The 22,762-nt window shown below is 41.5% G+C and overlaps 1 protein-coding gene across 2 annotated transcripts in view; it reads right to left on the bottom strand.

Moving 5' to 3' along the window:
- Positions 1 to 22,762, bottom strand: part of kcnab1a (potassium voltage-gated channel subfamily A regulatory beta subunit 1a) — a 227,981-nt gene that overhangs the window by 66,744 nt on the left and 138,475 nt on the right. For both annotated transcript variants that reach the window (XM_056478098.1, XM_056478099.1), the window contains exon 3: positions 11,245 to 11,282. In XM_056478098.1, the coding sequence (XP_056334073.1) occupies positions 11,245 to 11,282 (38 nt within the window). The remainder of the gene's footprint in view (positions 1 to 11,244; positions 11,283 to 22,762) is intronic.

Genomic DNA, 22,762 nt, shown 5'->3' with positions numbered 1-22,762 from the left:
TATATGGAGGTAAGCAGTCAGCTGGTAAGCTTGAAAAGGAACGGAGTCATACCACCATGTAGCGCTGATTTTAAAGACAAAGGGCCCTATCATACACCCAGCGCAATAAGGTACAAGACGTGTTCCCCTTCATATGGGAACTTCTACGTGTGTCTGTATTAAACAGACTTTTGGGAGTGCTTTAGACGACCAATCACTTCTGAAGATAAGAAAACGGGCCAATGAAATGCCAATTGAATTGGCGGAGCTTAGCTCCACAGCTGAAACTGATGAGCCAATTAGGGCTATATCAGTCGGCTGCTGGAGCCAGCTCATCAGAATTGTTGCTTCAGACCCGATCTGAGACTGAAGAACCCTTCTGCTGAGCTGACTTCCAACATTGAAGAAAGCATTATTCTCACCAGTGCGAGGGAAGACGTTCTAGCGGCGGTCGAGCTGGGTTTCCCGTCCCCTTGGCGTTTCGCTGGTGACCTGAAAGAGCAGTTTTTTAAAAGAGCAGAATTCCCTAAGAGAGCACACGGTCGTGCAGCGCGTCTTTTTAAAGATGTCGTTTCGACCGTGCGTTTCTGGATGCGGTGGTTTCCTCTCCCCGGATGACAGGCACGAGTAATGCGTCACATGCTTGGGGGTCCAACATGTTGATGCGGTGCTCGCGGACAGTTGCCCGCATTGCGATGGCTTGACTGTTGCGCAACTGAGGTCGCGGCGAGCTCTTTTATTAGGGCAAGTCACCCCTGCTGCTCCCCGCCAAGCGGTTAGCACTCGGGCAGGCCTGAGGGTTACAGTGGAGGCTAATCCTTCGCCTTCAGGCCCGCGGACCCCTCGCTCCTCGTCAGTGCGCTCTGTTTCTGCTTCGAGTGTTAGCGCTGGTCCATCCTCTGGGTTGGCCGCGCTCTCATTAGATGACACCGGGGACGTGATGTCCATCGCTGCATCGGAGGGCGGGCTGACATGCTCTGATGAAGATCCGGACCCCCTGCCACCCTCCGGGGTTGTCAGTGAGGTTTCGGATCTGGAGTCGGACATGTTAGCCGTGTTATTCCGGGCTGCTTCGGCCGTGGGACTGGAGATGGCTTGTCCCCCAGAACCGCGGCCGGACCGCTTAGATGGTGTTACGTGGGGGTGAAGAAGGCGAAGCCTTCTAGACCCCCCCGGCCCCTTCTTCCCGGAGGTACACAGAGAGCTCACGCAGGCATGGAGGGCACCTTTTTCTGCCCGGTCCTCGTGCGCTCCCGCTCTCACCTCCCTCGATGACAGAGCGGCCAGGGGTTATGAGGCGATTCCCCAGGTGGAGCGTGCTCTGTCCGCAGAGCTGCTCCACTCGGAGAGGTCCGCCCTCACTCCCTTCCAAAGCGTGCAGGTTATCTGAGTCTCTCACGGCCAGAGCCTGCACTGCTGCGGGCCAGGCCACCTCCGCTCTGCACGCTATGGCCACCTATCAACGCTACCAAGCCGAGAAGCTGGCCAAGATGCAGGAGGGCGGTTCTCCCCCAGGCTTGCTGCATGAGCTCCGCACGGCAACCGATTATGCTCTCATGACTATTAAATCGGCTGCTCGTGCCCTGGGGAAGACGATGGCCACATTAGTGGTCCAGGAATGCCACCCCTGGCTGAGCTTGGCGATATGAGAGACATTGACAAAGCTTGCTTTCTTAACGCTCCCGTATCCCAGGCTGGCCTTTTCGGCGACACCGTCGGGGAGTTCACCCAGGAATTCTCCGCGGTGAAAAGCAGTCCAAGGCGAGGTCATCTATCAGCGGGCTCGAAAAACTGCTCCTCCCGCTGCCCCTTCCGCTGCGGTTGCTCTTTGCCGAGGGCGTCCACCCGCGGCTTCATCTGCTCCGCTTTCGCTGCCCGCTCTGGCCAGGCGGCAATGCCGAGCCTCCCGCGGGACTGCAACGCCCCCGCCCCAGGGCGCCGCTAAGTCCAGTAAACGGACCGCGAAGCGTTCCTGGGACGGGCCATTCGGAAAAGAGGGGACCTGCTCTTTCCTCGGTGGGGGGCCGAGGATTATTAAATCAGTCCACAACGACTTTAAACTCCTCGCTGCCGGCCCCTGGGCTGGCGGCAACCAAATTTCCAAAAGAGCAGTTTCCTCTCTCTCCGGATGCCAGTCTGGGACGCTCCGCCTTTCAGCTCGCAGCACCGGGACCCTTCGCCTCAGGCCCTCAGAGTGCAGCAGGACGGACTCCTTTCTCTCACTCTGGCCTCACCGCGGGATCCAGGGAGGGGGGTAAGAGAAATTCTCTTATTTTCAGCTCTTCCCCGGGACACACCGCTTCCCGGGATGAGCACTCCCATCCCGAGCTGCCCCTCCACTGGCACGTCAGTGATCGCTCCGATGGTGCCATTAGCGCGCGCTCTGCCAGCCTGGTTAGCGCTGCCCAGCGCATCGCGGTGGCTCATACGGACGGTCAGACTCGGCTATGCGATTCAGTTCGCTATTCGCCCTCCCAAGTTCACGGGTGTCCTTTTCACGAGGGTGATCCCCGTGAGCGCCCCTGTCTTGCGAGAGGAGATTGCGGTCCTCCTGGCGAAGGACGCAATCGAGCAGGTCCCTCCAGCCGAGATGGAGTCCGGGTTCTACAGCCCGTATTTCATCGTGCCCAAAAAAGAGCGGGGGGTTAAAACCAATCCTAGATCTGCGCAGACTGAACTGTCATTTACACTGAAGCAAGCGTTTCTGCGTAAGCATTCTGAAAGCATTTAGAGCGTCCGTCCACAAGATTGGTCTGCAGCCATAGACCTGAAGGACGCGTATTTTCATGTCTCTATTCTTCCACGCCACCACCCTTTTCTCCGGTTTGCGTTCGAAGGACGAGCGTGGCAGTACAAAGTCCTCCCCTTCGGGCTCTCTCTGTCTCCGCGGGTTTTCACCAAGCTCGCGGAGGGTGCTCTGCGCCACTGCGGCTTGCGGGCATCCGCACACTCAACTATCTCGATGACTGGCTCTAGCCTCCTCTCGCGATCAGTTGATTATGCACAGAGTCAAAGTGCTTCGGCACCTCGACCAGTTGGGGTTTCAGGTCAACCGAGAGAAGAGCAAACTTTGCCCTGTGCAGAGGATCTCTTACCTCGGGCTGGAGCTGGATTCGGTTGCTATGGTTGCGCGCCTCTCCGAGGAGCGCGCCAGGCTAATGCTTCCCTGTGTAACGAGCTCCACAGGAAAATAGTGGTCCCACTGAAATGTTTTCAGAGGCTCCTGGGGCATATGGCATCCGCAGCCGCGGTCTCAGGGCTCGGTTTGCTTCATATGAGACCACTTCAGCGTTGGCTTCGCGATCGAGTCCCCAGACGGGTACGCACCGGGTGAACATCACTCTGCTGTGTCTCCGCACCCTCAGCCCCTGGACGGATCTGGCTTTTCTACGGGCCGGAGTGCCCCTAGGGCTAGTATCCAGGCATGTTGTCGTTGTCGTAATGACACATGCCTCCAGCACGGGCTGGGGGGCCGTGTGCAACTAGCATGCAGCCGCGGGTTCGTGGTCCGGACCCTGCCTGCATTGGCATATCAACTGCCTGGAGCTGTTGGCAGTGTATCTGGCTCTCCGCCGCTTTTTTCCGGTGTTGGAGCAGAAACACATGCTGGTCAGGACGGACAGCATGGCGGCGGTGGCTTATATCAACCATATGGAGGGTATGCGCTCTCGCCGCATGCCTCAGCTCGCTCGCCGTCTGCTCCTTTGGAGTCACACGCGGCTGAAATCACTGCGTGCCATTTACATCCCGGGCGAGCTCAACCGTGCAGCCGATGCGCTCTCACGGCAGCTAGTGTCCCGAGGAGAGTGGAGACTCCACCCCGATTCGGTCCAGCTGATATGGGCGCGCTTTGGGGAAGCCCAGATTGATCTGTTGCTTCCACCGAGAACGCACATTGCCAGCTGTTTTATTCCCTGACCGAGGCCCCCCTCGGCACGGATGCACTGGCTCACAGCTGGCCATCGGGCACGCGCAAATATGCGTTTCCCCCAGTGAGCCTAATCGCACAAACTTTGTGCAAAGTCAGGGAGGACGAGGAGCAGGTCTTGTTTGTTGCGCCCCTCTGGCCCAACCGGACCTGGGTTTCGGAGCTCACACTCCTCGCGGCGGCCCCTCCTTGGCGCATTCCCCTAAGGGAGGACCTCCTCTCTCAGGGACGGGGCACCATCTGGCACCCACGCCCAGATCTCTGGAACCTCCACGTGTGGTCCATAGACGGAGCGCGGAGGACTTTGGTGACTTACCGCCCGCGGTACTTAACACCATCACTCAGGCTAGAGCACCCTCTACGAGGCATGCCTACGCCCTGAAGTGGAGTCTATTCTCTGAGTGGTGCGCTTCTCCCCGAGAAGACCCCCGAACTTGCCAGATTAGCATTGTGTTAGCCTACGCTCCAGCTTATCCTGAAGGAAGGCTGTAACCCTCCACACTGAAGGTTTACGTGGCTGCATCTCCGCTCATCATGACGCGGTGGATGGCAACACGCTCGGGAAGCATGATCTAATCATCCGATTCCTCAGAGGCGCGCGGCGATTAAATCCATCCCGCCCCCCTCTCATGACCTCTTGGATCTCTCTTTAGTCCTGGTGGGTCTGCAGAGAGATCTGTTTTAGCCACTCGATTCGGTATTCTGTCATTATGACAGCTCTGCTGATCGCATTGGCGCCATTCAAGAGAGTTGGGGATCTGGAGGCATTTTCGGTCAGCGAATCGTGCCTTGAATTCGGGCCGGGTTACTCTCACGTTGTCCTGAGACCCCGACCTGGCTATGTGCCCAAGGTTCCTACCACCCCATTTAGAGATCAGGTGGTGAACCTGCAAGCGCTGCCTGCGGAGGAGGCAGGCTCAGCCCACTCACTGCTTTGTCCCGTTCGCGCTTTGCGCCTTTACGTGGAACGAACGCAAAATGTAAGATCATGTGAACAGCTCTTTATCTGTTATGGTGGCCGGCAGAAGGGAAGTGCCGTGTCAAAACAGAGGTTGGCCCACTGGTTAGTTGATGCCATCGCCCTCGCTTATCAATGCCAGGGCGAGCCGCGCCCTCCTAGCGTGAGAGCGCACTCCACTAGAGGTGTCGCTTCCTCATTGGCGTTAGCACGCGGCGCCTCTCTCACAGATATCTGCAGAGCTGCGGGTTGGGCGACACCTAACACATTTGCGAGGTTTTATAACCTCCGAGTGGAGCAGTTTTCTCCCGGTTATTGGGAAATCCCAATCAATCGGGGGAGAATTAAGCTCGGTGTCACAAACGCTTGCTGCGCCAGGCTCCCTAAACCGGAGATGCGTGCGCTTTTTCCTATTCTACTAGTAAGTTTCCCTTCCCAGGCGAACCCTAGAGAATTCCTCCGAGGCCCCCAGCATCGACTCAGCGGAGGAGTCGAGTGCATGGCTCAGCGCATATTGAGGATCGGTGCCAGCTATGTGCATCCCCATTTGGTGATGTCATATACATTATTACCACGGTGTGTTCCCCCTTATTAGGCGGTCCCGTGTCTTCCCTAAACCGCTAACCAGCTTATCATATGTAGCACTCCCCCTCATTAGGGCTAGTCCATATGTCTCCTTACCAACAGGTCTCCCCTTTTAGGGTAGCAGGTGGTCTCCGCTGCGTCCCTCCCCTCCCGTCGTATTTCCAAAATCCCTAGTCTATATTAGCTAGGTAAAAGCACACTTACGACCCCCGAATTAAAACTTTTATTCCCATGTAATGGTAATATGTTGGGCCTAGGGGACGTTGGAAGGTTGCGCTCTTGGTGATGTCAGTGCGCTCACGCTTTGGCTTGCCAAACTACACATCAGGAGCGCGACAGGCTTAGCTGCTGTGGCGCTTTCCATACAGTCTCCCAAAAGTCTGTTTAATACAGACACACATAGAAGTTCCCATATGAAGGGGAACGTCCTGGTTACGTACGTAACCCACGTTCCCCGAATAGGGAACGGAGACGTGTTTCTCCACTGCCACAGCACCTGAGTCTCCAGCTGGGAGCTGAGCGATCGGCTCTTCAGCAGGCAAATTCTGATGAGCTGGCTCCAGCAGCCGACTGATATAGCCCTAATTGGCTCATCAGTTTCAGCTGTGGAGCTAAGCTCCGCCAATTCAATTGGCATTTCATTGGCCTGTTTTCTTATCTTCAGAAGTGATTGGTCGTCTAAAGCACTCCCAAAAGTCTGTTTAATACAGACACACGTCTCCGTTCCCTATTCGGGGAACGTGGGTTACGTACGTAACCAGGACGTTTGCCCTGACGTGTTGCTAGTTTCAGACAACTCAACCTTAATTTTCCTGTTTTCCACCACATTGTTTAAATAGCAAATCCATTTGCTCCACTTCGAGGACTCATGTCTTTTTTAGACTGGAACACCCATGTGTTAAGGTGCATTGGCTAAAAGCAGATCTAAAGTCTAGCGTAAAGTATGTTAGTTGTGCGCCTCGCTTACACATTGCTTAATAATACACAAATGTACAGCATTACAGAAATATCTTTACAAATGAAAAAGAATTAAAGGATTAAAATGTTACAAAATTTATTATTTTTAACATAAATATAAAAACCACTACCTCCATGCCTTCTTCACCTCGGGGGGCTTTTTTTAGTTTATTTATGACAACTTGTTTTTGTATAATGTTATTATTATTAGCAGTTTTATTTATTATATGCAGATTTATATTTGTTTAATTAAAAAAAGCTTAGATTCATCCACCTGTCAGGTTTTGGACCATATGGGGCATAAGACGTGTGTTTGGATATAGCAAATCATTATTATTGTTTATTCATTCATTTGCTGTAAATTAGAACTGAAATTAGAAATAGTTTTGGAACAAATCTTTGCGCTTAACAAACAAAATTAATTATGTAGGCTAATGGATGTCTTCAGCGGAGTGTGTACAACACCATTTCCTTATCTACGAAATAAAGAAAGAGAAAGTAAAGGCAATAAGAGGAGGCTTGTTCTTTATCCTTGCGCTGCAGATGGTCTGTTTAATTGTTTTCTTGCTAGTGAAGCGTTCAGTTTTTCCACTTACAAAGTCTGTCATGAAAATAGCAAATGCGCCATTGCAACTGACTCTTTAAGGGAATGGGAGATGAGACTCTGATTGGTTTAATGCACGTAATGCTTAAAACACACCTGTAACTTTGTAAGTGAATAAGCACAATCCTGTTAGACTATGCACCGCGGCGCAGAGCATATTTTTCCATCCTTAAAATAACAAAAGCGGATTCGAACATGCCCTTGATGCTTTTGTGCCATCATTAAAATGGCGCACAAAATGCAGCCATACGTAATTCTGATTTTAAAATGTAAATCCATACATAAATAGGCATAAAGAATTTGGCTTGATGCCTGTTAAGTTTTGTGATATTCTAAATTGTGTCTTCAATTTTAAGTTCCTCCTAAACTTTTCTTATGGGAAGGCATAATTACATTTCCCCCTGTCAAGTTCAACAAATCTCCCAGCTCATCAATAAAGAGCTACTCATCCAGGAAGGTGACCCTCGGCACAAAGACAGAGATGAAAGAGGGGTATGGAAAAATGCCAAAAAGCATATTAAAAATAAGCTAACAGATCAAGAGCACAGCTTGTGATGATGCTACACTAATAGGTGGCAACCTACAGGTCAATAGCAACATTTACACAGTCAGTGTTTTGAACTGACAATAAGTAATAGGTGAAAATCAAAAGCCATTTTAATACTGTCCTCAACACTGTCAGTCCATGTCTGATGATTTGTGCAACAGCCTTGGATATTAGATATAAATGACAACTGCTGAGATCTGATTTGTATTTCCAATTGTTTCATTTTACCAAATATTTGCATTGGTTATATGGCAATGATAATGTGTTGATATGATATTTGATTATTTCAAACAGCTGTGTAATAAGTAAAGAATTAAATAGATCCATTCAGTTGTTATTGCAGATTATTACATGACTATCCTGATTACTCAATTCTAATACTCCAAGGTATGTTATTCTGAGATAACACCCGCTGAATAACCAGTCTGACATCGAGGAAACTATTTTACGTTTTGTTTAGTAGCTAATTCGTACAAATTCAGTCATATGAAAATGTATGATATTAAAAAAGAGGGGTGGCACCCAACACCGCCCCTAAACCCAACCGTCATTGGGGGATGAGCAAATTTTACTAAATTGTACGGATTAGCCACTAAATCAAAAAGTTACAAATTGCCATGAGATCATGTTGGAATAATACATGCTCAACTGGGAACACCTTGACTGTCAGTGTACAATTTCAAATCCATTTACTTACATCACATTATGTTGCAACGTTACAGTTTTTGACATTTTGGTGCTGTCTTGTGAATGAATAATATGTAGGTAAGTATATGCTCTATTCAGTTTTGTTTCTGTCACCTTTGTGATTTTGACTGTTTGGTGCCATCTTATGACTGATTAATGACGAGGTTAGTGTATGCTCCATTCAGCAACATTAAGTTGTTTTCCTTTCTGTCAGCTTTGCATTTAATTATTGAACTAATAAAGTATTACAGCTCAAAACAATGTTTTGTGTCTAATGTTATGTTTTGTGGCAAGTATCCATGTAATAAGTGGAATAAAGTACATCCAGGACAGCTGTTTTTGCAGAATAAACCCCTTCAGTCTTACACAACAACTATCTAATTCTTGTGAGGCTGGCAATAAGTCCGTCTGGCTTTATTCTGCTATAACAACCTCCTGCATGTACTTTATCCCTAACATAATGTCAGTATACCAGATGCATAAAATTGAAAGATATTTGTTCTGCAAAAACAACTATCTTGATTTACAAGACTACTTGGCACAAAATGTTTAAATTTATCCACAAAACATTGTTCTAAGGCATAATTGTTAAATTCTTTAATTAAACACAATTAAACCTGCATATATCTCAGTCACAAAATGGCTGTTTTCAGTCAAAAACAAGGGTGTGATAGACAAGCATATTAATATGAATATGGATGCAAGTATAAGGATGTATTCACTGATGGTCAAGATGGCTGCATTTACACTGCAGATCTTTATGGTCAATTCCGATTTTGTGACTGTATCGCATTTTTCTGACGGCCCATTTACAGTACATTATCTTTTAAATGTGAGTTGTATCACTCCACATGGCAAAAATGCAATGACCAGGAAAAAAAAGAGGACACAGATCCGATTCATATCAGATACATTTTCACATACGAACAAGGCCTGAACCTGATTTGAGTAATAATGTTATTTTTTCCTGCTTACACATACATGGGCTATGTCCGATCTGTGCCACATGGGAGAAGAAAAATCGGAAATAGGTCACTTGAACCATGCAGTGTAAATGCAGCCGATGATATAAAATACTCCAGAGAGCTGTATAATAATATGTGATAAAAATCAACTTGATCTACTTTAACCCTTACTTAGAAAAACACAGGAAATGATTTCAGTCGTTCTGATTCAGCGTTTAATGACAAATCAAAAATAGATTGATCTAATAAAATAAAATAAAACAGTGGCTATCCAATCAGAAAAACACAAGAAATGGTGAGGTGTAAACAGCGCCATAGTGTCAGAATCACCAGAGAATCTTATAAACAAATAATGTGCTTAATGATTGTATTTTCATACTTACTTAATGACAAATTTGTCATCATTACTAAATTAAGTATTGCATTGTTTATAAACTAAAACCAAATGAGTAAGTAAGTGATTAATAAACTGTTCAAATTAACATTTATATCTTATTATTCAGGCATATACTAATAGTTACTTTTTATGTTCCTCGCTGGTGAAATGATCTTCTTATTTCCACTTTGGGGATACACTGATATCATTCAAACAACTAGAAACCCATCTTTTCAGAGAACACCTGAACCCCAGTGAATAATACCAAAAATCACCCATAAGAAGCACTTTCTCTCTCTCTCTCTCTCTCTCTCTCTCTCTCTCTCTCAAAAAAAAAAACCTCCTACTCTAGCACTAAATTCCCTGATCACAAACAAGTTACTTTAAATAACTAGCACTTCTTGTATGCATTGGCTTTTTTTCTTGAATCGCTGAATACCTCCACAATTGTACGTTGATTTGGACAAAGGTGTCTGCTAAATGCAAATGTATGTTAATAAATGATTTATTAACAACTTCATGCAGTTTTGTGACCTAATCTTAAGTAAGAACTATTTATGCTTTATAAATCCCTTACATACTTATGTGGCCAAGTGTAAATTAAATTATTTTCACAAATCAGATACCTATCTAATCAGAGAAAAGAAGTGACGTAACCAGAATGTAAACATAACTTATTATTGTCCAACAGACTGTGAGGAAGTCCTCAAAATTAAACAATATACCCAGTAAACATAACTTGTGTAAAAAGAATATAAACTATTGGTGTTCATTTCAGCTTAGAACTGCAGCAAATATGATGCATTTGTATGCTTTGGGAGCAAAATGTTGGTACATTTTTCCAGTGTGGCTTTTTGAACTTTAAATCTACATTTTGCCCATAGGTTATAAAGTAAAGCACAAATATAATGGCTGATGTTTAAACAGGAGCAGGAACTGAGAGAAGAGCAGTTTTTACAGCCTGTAGACCAATATTAAACACAACATGAACTCTCGTTCATTTAACAGAAGCCTCTTAACACTTCCTTTAATCCTCCTCCTCCTACTTTCACACACCGTCCAAGACTGTTACTCACACAGAGTGCTAACATAAAATCCTGATTCAGATGTTACCCTCTGACACCCTAATGCCGCAGAGAAAGCAAATCCCTGATGACGGCAGAGAAACAAACTGCCCTGTCAGTCTACGCTGCGAGTCCAGTCAGATCCACTCAGATGACAGTTTGCTGAGTCATTCTGCTCAACACTGGATGTGTGTCTGTTTAGGACAGGGTGATGATTCCAACATCTCATGCTTTATCTCTTGACAGACAGTACAGAAAGGCAGGGGCTGTTTGACCGTAGAGACTAAAGGTCATTTTAACCCTTCCTTCGAGGACAGCAGGCTGTTTTATATAAACTTACATGCCCTCAGAAACAAATTATCATCCTCACTTGTCCTCTGGGTGGATGTGACTGTCCATTCCACAACATCTGCGTGTACATTTTACACAACTTCTAGAACAACATGTCAGAGTCTTTTGCATCATGTGCATTCACAAACACACAATTTAGAGTAACTGCCATCTGAAGGCTTTTCTTGTCTCTTTTACTCTCTGAGTTGAATTGTTCATACTTTTCAAGTACAGGTTGAGAAGAAAATAACAATTCTCACTTACATCATCTGAAATCTGCCCTCCAAATGTCACCCAAGTGCCTGAAAAGGAAAAAGGAAAAGAATATTAAGTGCTGTTCAAGGGCGAATTGTGATATTTCTTGCAGAAGCACTTCTACCTCATTTAATGATTATTTGAAGCAAAAGGCCGAGGACCTGAGAAAATCTGCTCATTTGTGCTGTATTGTCATATCATCCTCCACAAACATCTACTATGTAATTAAGCAGCCAATTCTTGTTTAACCTTTAATATGTTATTTTATAATGTGCAGTGCTACTGAACATGCAAATTGCGTCCAATTATGCCAAATGTCAGAATAATGCTGCAAATAAGGGGCCAGTAGCCATATTTAGTTCAGACAAGCTTTAAAAAGCAAATTTTACAAGTGACAAATTGCTTTTAATGAAGTCTCCCCTCAGGCTGTCCAAGATGTAGGTGACTTTTTCCCTTCAGCAGAACATCAATGAAGATTTTTAGCTAAAACAGTGGTCCCTGTTGATCTATTACGTGCAAGTTTAAAGGACTTTGAGGTAAAATAAAAAGATATCCCTGATGATACATTGAGATCTTTTGAACTGAAAAGAAACTAAACATTATTACGTTTAATCAACAGCCTTGACAATTTTTTTTTTATTAGGTTTTAATCACAATAATTGTGGTTTTAGAAAACACGTCCTAATATCCTCAAACTATATCAAGAAATCATTTAAAAATATCATAAAAACCTTAACTGTAATGTAATGTTCCCTTGATGTTGGCTTTATAATAATTTGAGAGATTTCATTTGTTCGTAGTTGGGTCCATAAATATTTGGACATCTACACAATTCTGACATTTTTGGCTCTATACACCAACACAATGAATTTTAAATGAATCAAACAAGATGTGCTTTAACTGCAGACTGTCAGCTTTAATCTGAGGGTCTTTACAACCAAATCAGGTGAGCGCTGTAGAATTACAACAGTTTGCATATGTGCCTCCCACTTGTTAGGGGACCAAAAGTAATTAGACAGAATGAACCAATAATCATAAATCAAACTTTAACTTTTTAATACTTGCTTGCAAATCCTTTGCATTCAATTACAGCCTGAAGTCTAGAACGCATAGACATCACCAGACGCCGGGTTTCATTCCTGGTGGTGCTCTTAATATGAGCAGAAAATATTGCCTGAAACACTTCAGAATTCATCCTGCTGCTTTTGTCAGCAGTCACATTATCAGTGAATACAAGAGAACCAGTTCCATTGACAGCCATACATGCCCACGCCATGTCACTAAACTAGCATGGTTCACTGCTCAGGATCATGAGCAGTTCCTTTCCTTCTCCATACTCTTCTCTTCCCATCACTCTGGTACAAGTTGATCTTGATCTCATGGATGTTGTTCCAGCACTGTGAAGGCTTTTTTAGAACTCTAATCGGGCCTTCCTGTTTTTGAGACTCACCAGTGGTTTACATCTTGTGGTGAACCCTCTGTATTCACACTGGTATAGTCTTCTCTTGATTGTTGACTTTGACACACATGGCTCACTGGTGCGTTCTTTCTTTTTAAGAATGTTCCAAACAGTTCTTTTGACCATGCCTAATGTTTTTGCTATCTCTCTGATGGGTTTGTTTTGTATTTTCAGCCTAATGATGGCTTGCTTGACTGATAATGACAGCTCTTTGGATCTCTTCTTGAGAGTTGACAGTAACAGATTCCAAATGCAAATAGCACACTTGAAATGAACTCTGGACCTTTATCGACTCATTGTAATTTGGATAATGAGGGAATAAAGCAATTGTCCATTTACTTTTGGACCCTTAACAAGTGGGAGGCACAAATGCAAACTGTTGTAATTCCTACAGTGTTCACCTGATTTGGATGTAAATACCCTCAAATTGAATTGACTTTTTCTCCCCATTTACTTCCATGCATATGCACACGAATGGGAAATTGCATAACGTGATCGCGTGAGGCCAATCGAAGATCAAAACATGACCTCTCTGGACAAAAATTTTAAACATGGACAAATCTCACTTTTTAAAATATCTAATCATCTTATTTAATCCCACCTCTTATTGCAGCATCTTACAACAGAATTTTGCACACACAAACTGTAGTGTGACCGCAGCTTAAGTTGACAGTCTGCAGTTAAAGCACATCTTGTCTGTTTCTTTTCAAATCTATTGTGTTGGTGTATAAAGCCAAAATTTTAGAATTGTGTCGATGTCCAAATATGTATGGACCTAACTTTGTGCCTAATTACTATCCCATAATTACTAACACAAGTGGGACTCACATTAAATATTTTCATGATTATGTGATCACATTGTTTTCCTCATGAAAATGTTCTGAAAATGTCCTAAAATATAAATGTATTTTTTTTAAAGGAAATCGTTTATTTTTAGTAATAAGCAAACTTAGTGAGTCTTTTACCAGTGTCATCAATAAAGAAGGAAAAACACATGCATCACATCTACATGTGACATATATTGCAATGAAAACAACAGGTTTAACAATTAAAAAAGCTTAAGTATATTAAAGAAACGGCTTCTCTCCATTTCTCAAGAGCTAAAGGTCACACACATTACTGCATGAGTTTTTTTTTTTTTTTGCAGCTTTTACCATCTACTAAGTTTCCACTTTTACATCTAACATTTACATTTAATTAGATTGTAACATTTATATGTAAGATTTATATTAAAATCCCATATTTAGAAAATTACCTCAACCCCAAAAGATTTTTAAAAAAGTGACATTGCAATCATTATTACATTAGTAGCACAATCTCTCCTAAACTGCTCTCAGCCTAATTACAGCATCACTCCAACTTAATTATAGATCTGCAGCGTTTAGCCAGTTACTCCAGCAGTAGGGATCTTCAACGAAGTAGCTTTACCAATTTCTAACAGCTGCAGATTCAGAGCAAATACTCTAAAGAGCTGTAAATCCAGGCCAGCAGAACAGAAGTTACAAGCTCAGCCAATGGAGCTTATAAATAGCAGCTGCTGTCTGACTCAGAGATGTTATGCTGCTGTGCTCTGACAGTGGAGAAAACCCCAAATTTACAGCATATTGCTTATGAAGCACCAAGATGTTGGGAAATGTTCTCCTCTCTCTGAGGATGTTACGCTTTGAGTTTTAATGAGGAACGGAGATCTATTTTAGTTCAGGGAATTTTCATATAGCTTTAATCCTGCCCACTCAGTGCTGCAGAGAGGTCAAGTAAAGCTGGCCTATATTTAAAAACACTCTACTACAAAATGATGCTGACATCAGCAACCACCTTTCTATTTCGAGATGTTCCAACAAGGAGGATTCAGAAAAAGAAATGCAGTGACGTATGGCATTTTGTACAGTAAGAACACTATAGTATTTCAAGTTTGTGTGACACTGAAAACAAAAGAAAATACTATGAAGAATACTACGAAAGACAATTACAAAAAAAGATGGGGAAGAATGACAAAAGTGTCATAACAATAGAGCAAATTACAAAAATCTGATGACATAAAACAGTATTGGATGATGAATGGACGGAAATGTAAGTCATTATACACTGATAATATTCCCTATTAGGAAGCGATTAACCACTATGTGACAGAATCATTCAAATAAACTCATGGCAAAGCGTCAGTCTCAAGGGGGAAGAAGACTTTTTGTAAAAGGTAAATTCGTCCCCTCACACTTTGTTATTTGACAGTTGTGTTCAAGATACATTGGGGTTTTCTTGAAGCAACATACAATAAAATGCAAAATAATCTACAATTGAAAGAGATATAGTTTATATATGATGTTCACATTTCCAATGGCAATCAGCCACTCATGTGTCAATTATGCCCTTGCATACACCCACGCTACATCCAACGTTCATAGAAGTATACATTTAAAAAGGAGTTCACTACTTCACAAAGGGGTCAAGCAGTATATTATTGCACAATGATCAGCAATAGGAAACTCTGTCTATTGTTCTTGTAGCATATGAGAATATACTAGCTACCTATTGGAGAATATTGGATACATGGACAAATGTAGACTCATATTGTTAGTGTGTAGGATCTGCATACTGTGACATGCTTTTCAGGTCAGCTTAATTAATGAATTTAGCTTAACATAGTTTATTTGCAGTAGTGTGGCTTGAAATTTCTCTAAAGTTCACTGTATTGTAGAAAAGTATATATTGTGCCATGTACATAATATACACAAAACACAATAAAATAAAACACTGTAAAAAAACACAAGGGATTGTCACTGGGACAGTACTCTTAAAATCAGCTCTTTTATGTTAAAATAAGTTTAGTACCTTACAGTACAATTAGTTAAATTAAGTTGGTAATATTAATATTGTCACAACCACCAGTAATCTAATCCTTGTAGATTGCTGGTAAACACGCAGATCACTAACAAACTTCAAATCCGCCCTTTCATGGACTACAAATACTGTCATGCACCACACACACACACCTGTTCCTGTTCTCCTGTGATTACACATGCACACCCAGCTGGAGCTGCTCATGGACAGATTACACCACACATATATACGGCTCACTTTGACACTTTCATTGCTGAGTTTTGTTTATCTGTTACTGTGAACATTACGACGTGTTTCTCTTGCCGTGTTTTAGCCCTCGCCATGTTTGTTTTTTGTATTTGACTGTGTATTGAGAAAGACTATAGAATACAGAAGACATGTCAGTCGTATAGTTTTGAATGGGGACAAGTGTAACGGTCAATATGGCGATTGAAGCCCCACCTACTGCTACAGGAACCAATCATCAATCATTATAGATTGACATTTCTCCGGGGGATCAGACTTGTGCTTTCACGACAGCTTGGTGGTCAATAAACACACTGGAATCTCAGCAATTACCCAAACATCCACAACCATGCAAACACAGAGTCATTTTCATTTCCGGTGGAGATTCACCATCAAGACCAAGTTGTGAATTACTTCAGAAGAGCAGCATGATCAGACGATCATTATCCAGAGGATGATAATGTGTAAGACGGATGGCCATAAATGAGGTTGGTGTCGTGATCTACCTTTCAAGTGTGCATGGCATTAGCTCGGGCAACCTGAATACATGATGATTTTGTTTACTTTAAATGTTTAGAAACAAATCAACGGTTGTTGTTTTGGTTTATTGGTGATTCCAAATCTGTATTTAAATTGTAAGCTTGGCAAACAGTTTAAGAATTTTATGTTTTTTCCCATTCAGACTGAATGCCCGAGCATACTGCCCGAGAGGGGTTTCAAAAATGGCCGCCGAGTGAAATGACTTGCCTTAAAGGGACTTTGATATTAACCACGACTCTGGATTGCCTCTATACATTTGTTTGTTCCCGTTTTGACTGTTGTCAGAGTCCCCTTCATGTTCAAAATATGAACACTTTTGTGTTAAATAATTTTCTTTAGAATTCAATTCATCTTTATTTCTATAGCGCTTTTACAGTGTAGACGGTGTCAGACTGTATTTAGAGAGTGTAAAGTTAATAGTAAATGTACAATAAACAGAACAAAATGTGTATTTCCATTTGTTTTTATGTACATTGTATTGTAATAATAAAAGCATATTAAGCATAAAACATATGATTAAACATAAAACCTGAATAAAACTGAAAGAAACATGTATAACGCTTGACGTTCAGTCCTGCCAGCTCTTAAAAAATGTTGATTTATTTACTTTTATTCTATTATATCCATGGCAATTTATAAAATTGGTGATTGGGGAATTAAAAGTCTTCTAACTTGTTTGTTCATAAGATGTCTCTGCTGTTTTCACTAGATTCTGCATGGTCGTATATCCCATCCCTAATGTGACCAAATAATCAAAGCATTTATTACTGAATAAGACCAATTTTGCATTTGTCAATGTGAACCTAAGTTGTTTTTGTCCCCAGTAGTTTGTTGGCAATGTTCAAACTCTTCCGTTTATTATTTGACTTTCAAACATGGACTTACGCCAGTGTTGCAGCCCTTCAGACAAACTTATTAGTGCAAAAACAATTCAAGGCACATCCCTCATGCAGATGAACTTGATTGTGAGGCAGATTTCACATGCCGGCCGCAAATAAATTGCTCAGTTTTAGAGGTTGACAACCCTATACACTGCATAACATTATAAGAACTGCATGTGATGTCAAAAGTAATTCATGCTTTGGAATGGCATCAGAATGACAAAATGACAGAATAACAGGTCCTTACAAAGGCCTAAACTCAATTATGGAAATAATTATTACTTATATAAGTCTCTCCTTAGTTTTTTCTTAATCAATTGTCAATAAATACATGAACATAATTACAGATGTGGCCTGTTTTTCTATATTGTGTTTAACTTCAGCTGAATGTAGAGATGTCATACAGATAAGAGGCAAGGTCACTTCAAAGAGGACAAGAAGAAGGGGGGAAGGCCAGCGGGTCAGTAGCATTTGCATGCGCTGTGCTGATGGCAAGAGCAGAATTGTGAAAACAAGGGAACGAATGAACTCTCACTAGAAGTCAAATATAAATGATGGGGGAAACAAAATGTCACGTATGAGAAGAACTGACAATGCTTTAAGCAGTAAATGTCCTCTCCACACAGACAAACAGAGGTTGACAGTCAGAATTATGAGAACAGAATTAACACAGTTGATTTATCAAATTTCAATAGAAATTACTGTTTTATCTGAATGGATCCTGAATGAACTGCTTGACCAACTAATTGGTGCCATACCTACAGCATCTGTATTTAAACAAACTAGCTGAGTAGATCATCCATCTGATTGGTGTCACATCTCTGGGCAGCATGTATAAGAAACTCACTCTTAATGCTAAGTGTCCTCTTCCTCTCTCTCCCACACACTCTTCCTCTCCAGGTCTATTAGTATTTTGCTCAGGCCACCAAGATGTCTCTGCTTTAAAATGTTAATAGTCTGGTGTTAACCTTCTCTGTCTGAATTTGATGGGTTTTCAGAAGACTCTCCTGACAGTTCCATTAAACTTGGGTCACAATTTAACTTTTTTGTTTTATCAATGGCCAACATTTTGCATTTACCAGAAGCATTTAATTAGTAAGGGACATTTTTATTAAATATATCAGTTTTCTTTTTTGTCTTATACTTTCAACAAGCTGAGTTGGCAATAAAGTTTATTCAGCACAATGGTGGATGAGAAGCTGCATCCATCTCCATTTAAAAAGCAGTTTAATGCTGCTGAGTGGTGGCACTCATGTTTATACAACCATTGTAGAATATAAATAGCCTAGGGCAGTGGTCCCTAATCCCCAGACCATAGACCGGTGAATCAACTGATACCGGGCTGCACAAGAAGTCATGAATTATTTAAATTTCATTTATTATCTGAATCTGAACGATCTTTTATTATGAAAAATATTTTATTTAGAAAAATTACTGTATACTCTGTCACTTGAGCACCAAAATCAAACGCACTAGCTAACAAAATCAGTAAGAAACAGATGTCTTTGGAAAATTTCTTTGTGAAGGGGAAAAGGCCATGTGACGGACCCTCAAATTGCCAAGGAATGGATCCGCAACCCATTTCTCAACAAATCTGGTGAATCCAGCATGTCTGTACAAGAAGAAGATCAACTGCTGGCGATCTCAAATGACGATGGCTTTAGGGGCCATTCAAAAATCATGTATTTTCCGTGCCTCCATTTCCAGTCATGCCTTGTTCGCACTTTCCAGGCACCCCGAGTTGAAAACATCCAACCTAGGCTCATTCTGAAAACGTACCGCTATATACACATTACTGGAGAGCTCCAAAACTATTTTTTTGCAGATTTTGTTTTCGCAAATCCACCAGAGAAAATCTCTGAATTTTCTCAGAATTTACCACATTCCAACCCTGTTATTTACTTGTTTATTTTATTTTTTTGGGATCGGTTTTTGTCTTACCCACTTTCTGGAAACGTTCTTTGGTGGACTTGAGACCCGTCATACATGGCGAGCTAACTGAACAAACTGGTAACAGCAGGAAAGTGTCATACCACCCCATAGTGTTTAATTTAAATATGAGATACACCCATACGTACCTCTGGCTACATAATTCATGATCTCCAGAAATGTATATAGGGCTACGTTTTCAGAATGAGCCTATATTAAAAATATCTCAGCTTTTCAAAATGCTTTGAGAACACAGAGTCATGTGACAAGAACTAACTGCTCAGCTTCATACTTTGTAGGGAATACACATTTTAATAGCACTAATTATATCACAGAGCACCCAAATACTGCAGTGCTTTTTGTTTTTTCTTTGTTTTTGTTGTTTCTCTTTGAATAAAAGTTGTATCAGAGTTGCAGCGGTGTTTTGTTAGTTTGTCATCCTCTGAGAAAACAGTTTATGTCAGTCTAGCAATCTACATAAAACCCTTCATCCCCGCCCCCCCGGTCCGTTGTGATAAAAAGGTTGAGGACCACTGGCCTTGGGTATTTATATGTTTGAAGTGTGGCATATCATATTCTGGCTACAATCAAATGCAATTTTTTCCTAGTTTTGGATGAGCTTAAGCCATATAGTTTGTTGATGTTGATGGCTGATGGCTTTGTTGATGTGAGCTGTTTTGTACAGAGCATTGTGTCTTTATTCTGAGCACGGTGTGTATGCTCTTTCACTCACCATGTGCTCTTTTCTAGTGTTATTGTTGAGCAGCTGGTTTATGTTTTCATTGGCCAGTTACTATTGTGGTTCATGTTTACATGTTTCATGTTAATCAACTGTGTGCTTTCTTGTCATCATGTTTTGTGTGGACAAGCAGTTGCTGTGAGCTCTCACTGACTGTGTTTTCTCTGACCGCTGGGCTTTGTGTTGTTTGTTTCAATGTGCCATGTGTTCTCCTGTCTATTGTCTAACCTTGCCAATCCCTCATTACCTGACTATTGATTTTTTTACCCCACCTGTTCTCCATTGTTAGTCTCCTTGTTTACTCTACTCTTTATTCTCCCTGTGGGCTTTCTCATGTGCTAATCTGTTGTCTAACCCATGGTTGATGTTCCCTATAGACTGTATCATTCCTAAGGTGTCTTGATGTTTCAGTTTCACCCAACACTTTGAGTTTTTTTATTTTATTTTATTTTACTTTACAATTAAGCACTGTAGGTAGTGCTGTCGCCTCACAGCAAGAAGGTCGCTTGTTCGAGCCTCGGCTGGGTCAGTTGGTGTTTCTGTGTGGAGTTTGCATGTTCTCTCTGAGTTCACGTGGGTTTCCTCAGGGTGCTCCAGTTTCCCCCACAGTCCAAAGACATGTGGTACAGGTGATTTGGGGAGGCTAAATTGTACGTAGTGTTTGAGTGTTAATGAGTGTGTATGGATGTTTCCCAGATATGGGTTGCGGCTGAAAGGGCATCCGCTGTGTAAAACATGTGCTAGATAAGTTGGCGGTTTATTCCTCTGTGGCAACCCCGGATTAATAAAGGGACTAAGCCAAAAAGAAAATAAAGAAATGAATTAAGCACTGCGCAAGGAATAATTTTCACAGAGCTTAAGTGTGTTTATTTACATTAATTATTCTCGTTTCCAGTTCCAGTTCGTTTCCAGTATCTAAAAAGTCTTAAATCAAGTAGCATTTTCTAAACAAGTAAAAATACTGTTTAATTTTCAGAAACAATAAGTCAAAATTAAGTGGCCTTGGGGTAAGTAAAATAATAATGTTTTTGGTTTGAAATAAGATTATTTTACACAATTAGTAATTTAAAAAAAAGATTTAATTGACCGTTTTTATGAATTTTATTAAGATTTTTTTATTTGCATAGAATATAATTTAAGACGCAACCTGGAAATAAAGTGTTCCCCATCAGCAGTTCAGTGAAGTTGCCTACCTGCAAAATGATTCTCTTATATTTGCATATGTGTATTATTTGTGAGTGCAGAAATCAGTCAGTAGTGACTAATCTAAATACCTCTGATGGGCTACTGCCTTCATAAGTGCAACAGAATTGTGTTTGGTTATAATGTGCCATGCACATAAAAAGTTAATTTGTTGCGAAATGAGCAGATCTAATGTAATGTTACACTCAGCAATGACTGTTGTGATACATATAAATCAAGTTTGTTAAAATTAATATTTAAATATGTTATAGTTTTTGCTCATCATTTGCTCATCATAAGCTGCTTTGACACAATCTTGTAAAGAGTGCTGTAGAAATAAAGATACTGTATGTTTGATCTTGATGGTAAAAAGTAGATGTGCTATGCTTCTGCTGCTTTGATTACCGGTGAACATCAAAAACTGAGACTTGCTACTGCCAGTATTTTTACACATGCATTGTCTCGTACTGTCATGTACTGTCACATGTAATGTACACAGGGCTCGTAGCAGATCTACAAGTTTGAGCAAGTGGAGATGAGGAGGAGGGATTCACAACACAAACAACACTGAGGTATTTAAATGTTGAAAAGCAAGCTTATTGGTTGTTGTCACCTCAGCAGCCCATCACCTGTGCTATAAAGTTGGAAGTGAATTGGATTGGATAGGACCTATCAGCCTGTATGTCTAATAGAGTTTCACAACAGAACTTTGTATTACTATTGTATTTTTTTAGAAACATTGCTTTTTCATAGTGCAAAACAATATGGTAAACTAATGATTACTTTTTGGTAATTTTTAATACATGGTAGCAAATACTGTACCTAACCCTTTCATTACAGCTGTCTAAATGTACTCTGTATAACCTTTTATGGATTTCTAAAAATACATCTATATCGAATTATTGATGTCATGCATTTTCCTAAAAAATTGCATATTTTGAATTGTTTGGATAAACTTCATTCTCCATGAATCACTATTTTGTTTCTCATTAAGACACAGGAACTCAGTATGACACCAAACACATCGATCCAAATCCTGCCATGAATCAATCCTGGGCATGACTGAGCTCCTGAATGCTAAATTACACTTAAATCCCCTTTGGTTTAGTAAATATATATGCTGCAAATGGAGATTACTGTATGGATAACATTCTATACTCCATTCTAGAAACTAGAATGGCTGTCAATTAGATAATATTTTGGGGTGCCTCCGTTTATTATGCTTCAAAAAGAAAGAAAGAAAGAAAGAAAGAAAGACAGTTAACATTCAAAGGCATTCATTGGACTAAGTAGGTCTTTCTTTCTTATTTATTTATTTAGTGGTTCATTCCGCTGTGGCAACCACTGATAAGTCAGAGACTAAGCTGAAGGAAAATTCATTAATTAATTATTATTTATTGATCTCAATTGTTCATCAACATTTTTTAATCCAGTAAAGTAAAAGAGTAATAATGTTAAATATTAAGACATTTTAAAAATTGTAAAAGTGAATTAAAATTAATTCATTTTTATTAAAGGGAACCTTTTTATATTTTGTGTGCATTCACGGCTCGCGATGCAGGTTTGTGCGTCATCTGTTGTGACTGACTGTAATGTAATGTACTATAAAAATATAATTTGTCTTTTCAGTTTTATAGGACAGTTATATATAGATGAACTAGTTGCAGAATTTTAAAGCAGTTTAACAATTTAAATGCTTCCAATTCGATGCGACTGTACGCATGACTGTACGGA

This window comes from Danio aesculapii, chromosome 18, assembly GCF_903798145.1.
Source record: "Danio aesculapii chromosome 18, fDanAes4.1, whole genome shotgun sequence".
NCBI lineage: Eukaryota > Metazoa > Chordata > Actinopteri > Cypriniformes > Danionidae > Danio > Danio aesculapii.
This window is presented reverse-complemented; position numbering and strand designations above follow the sequence as displayed.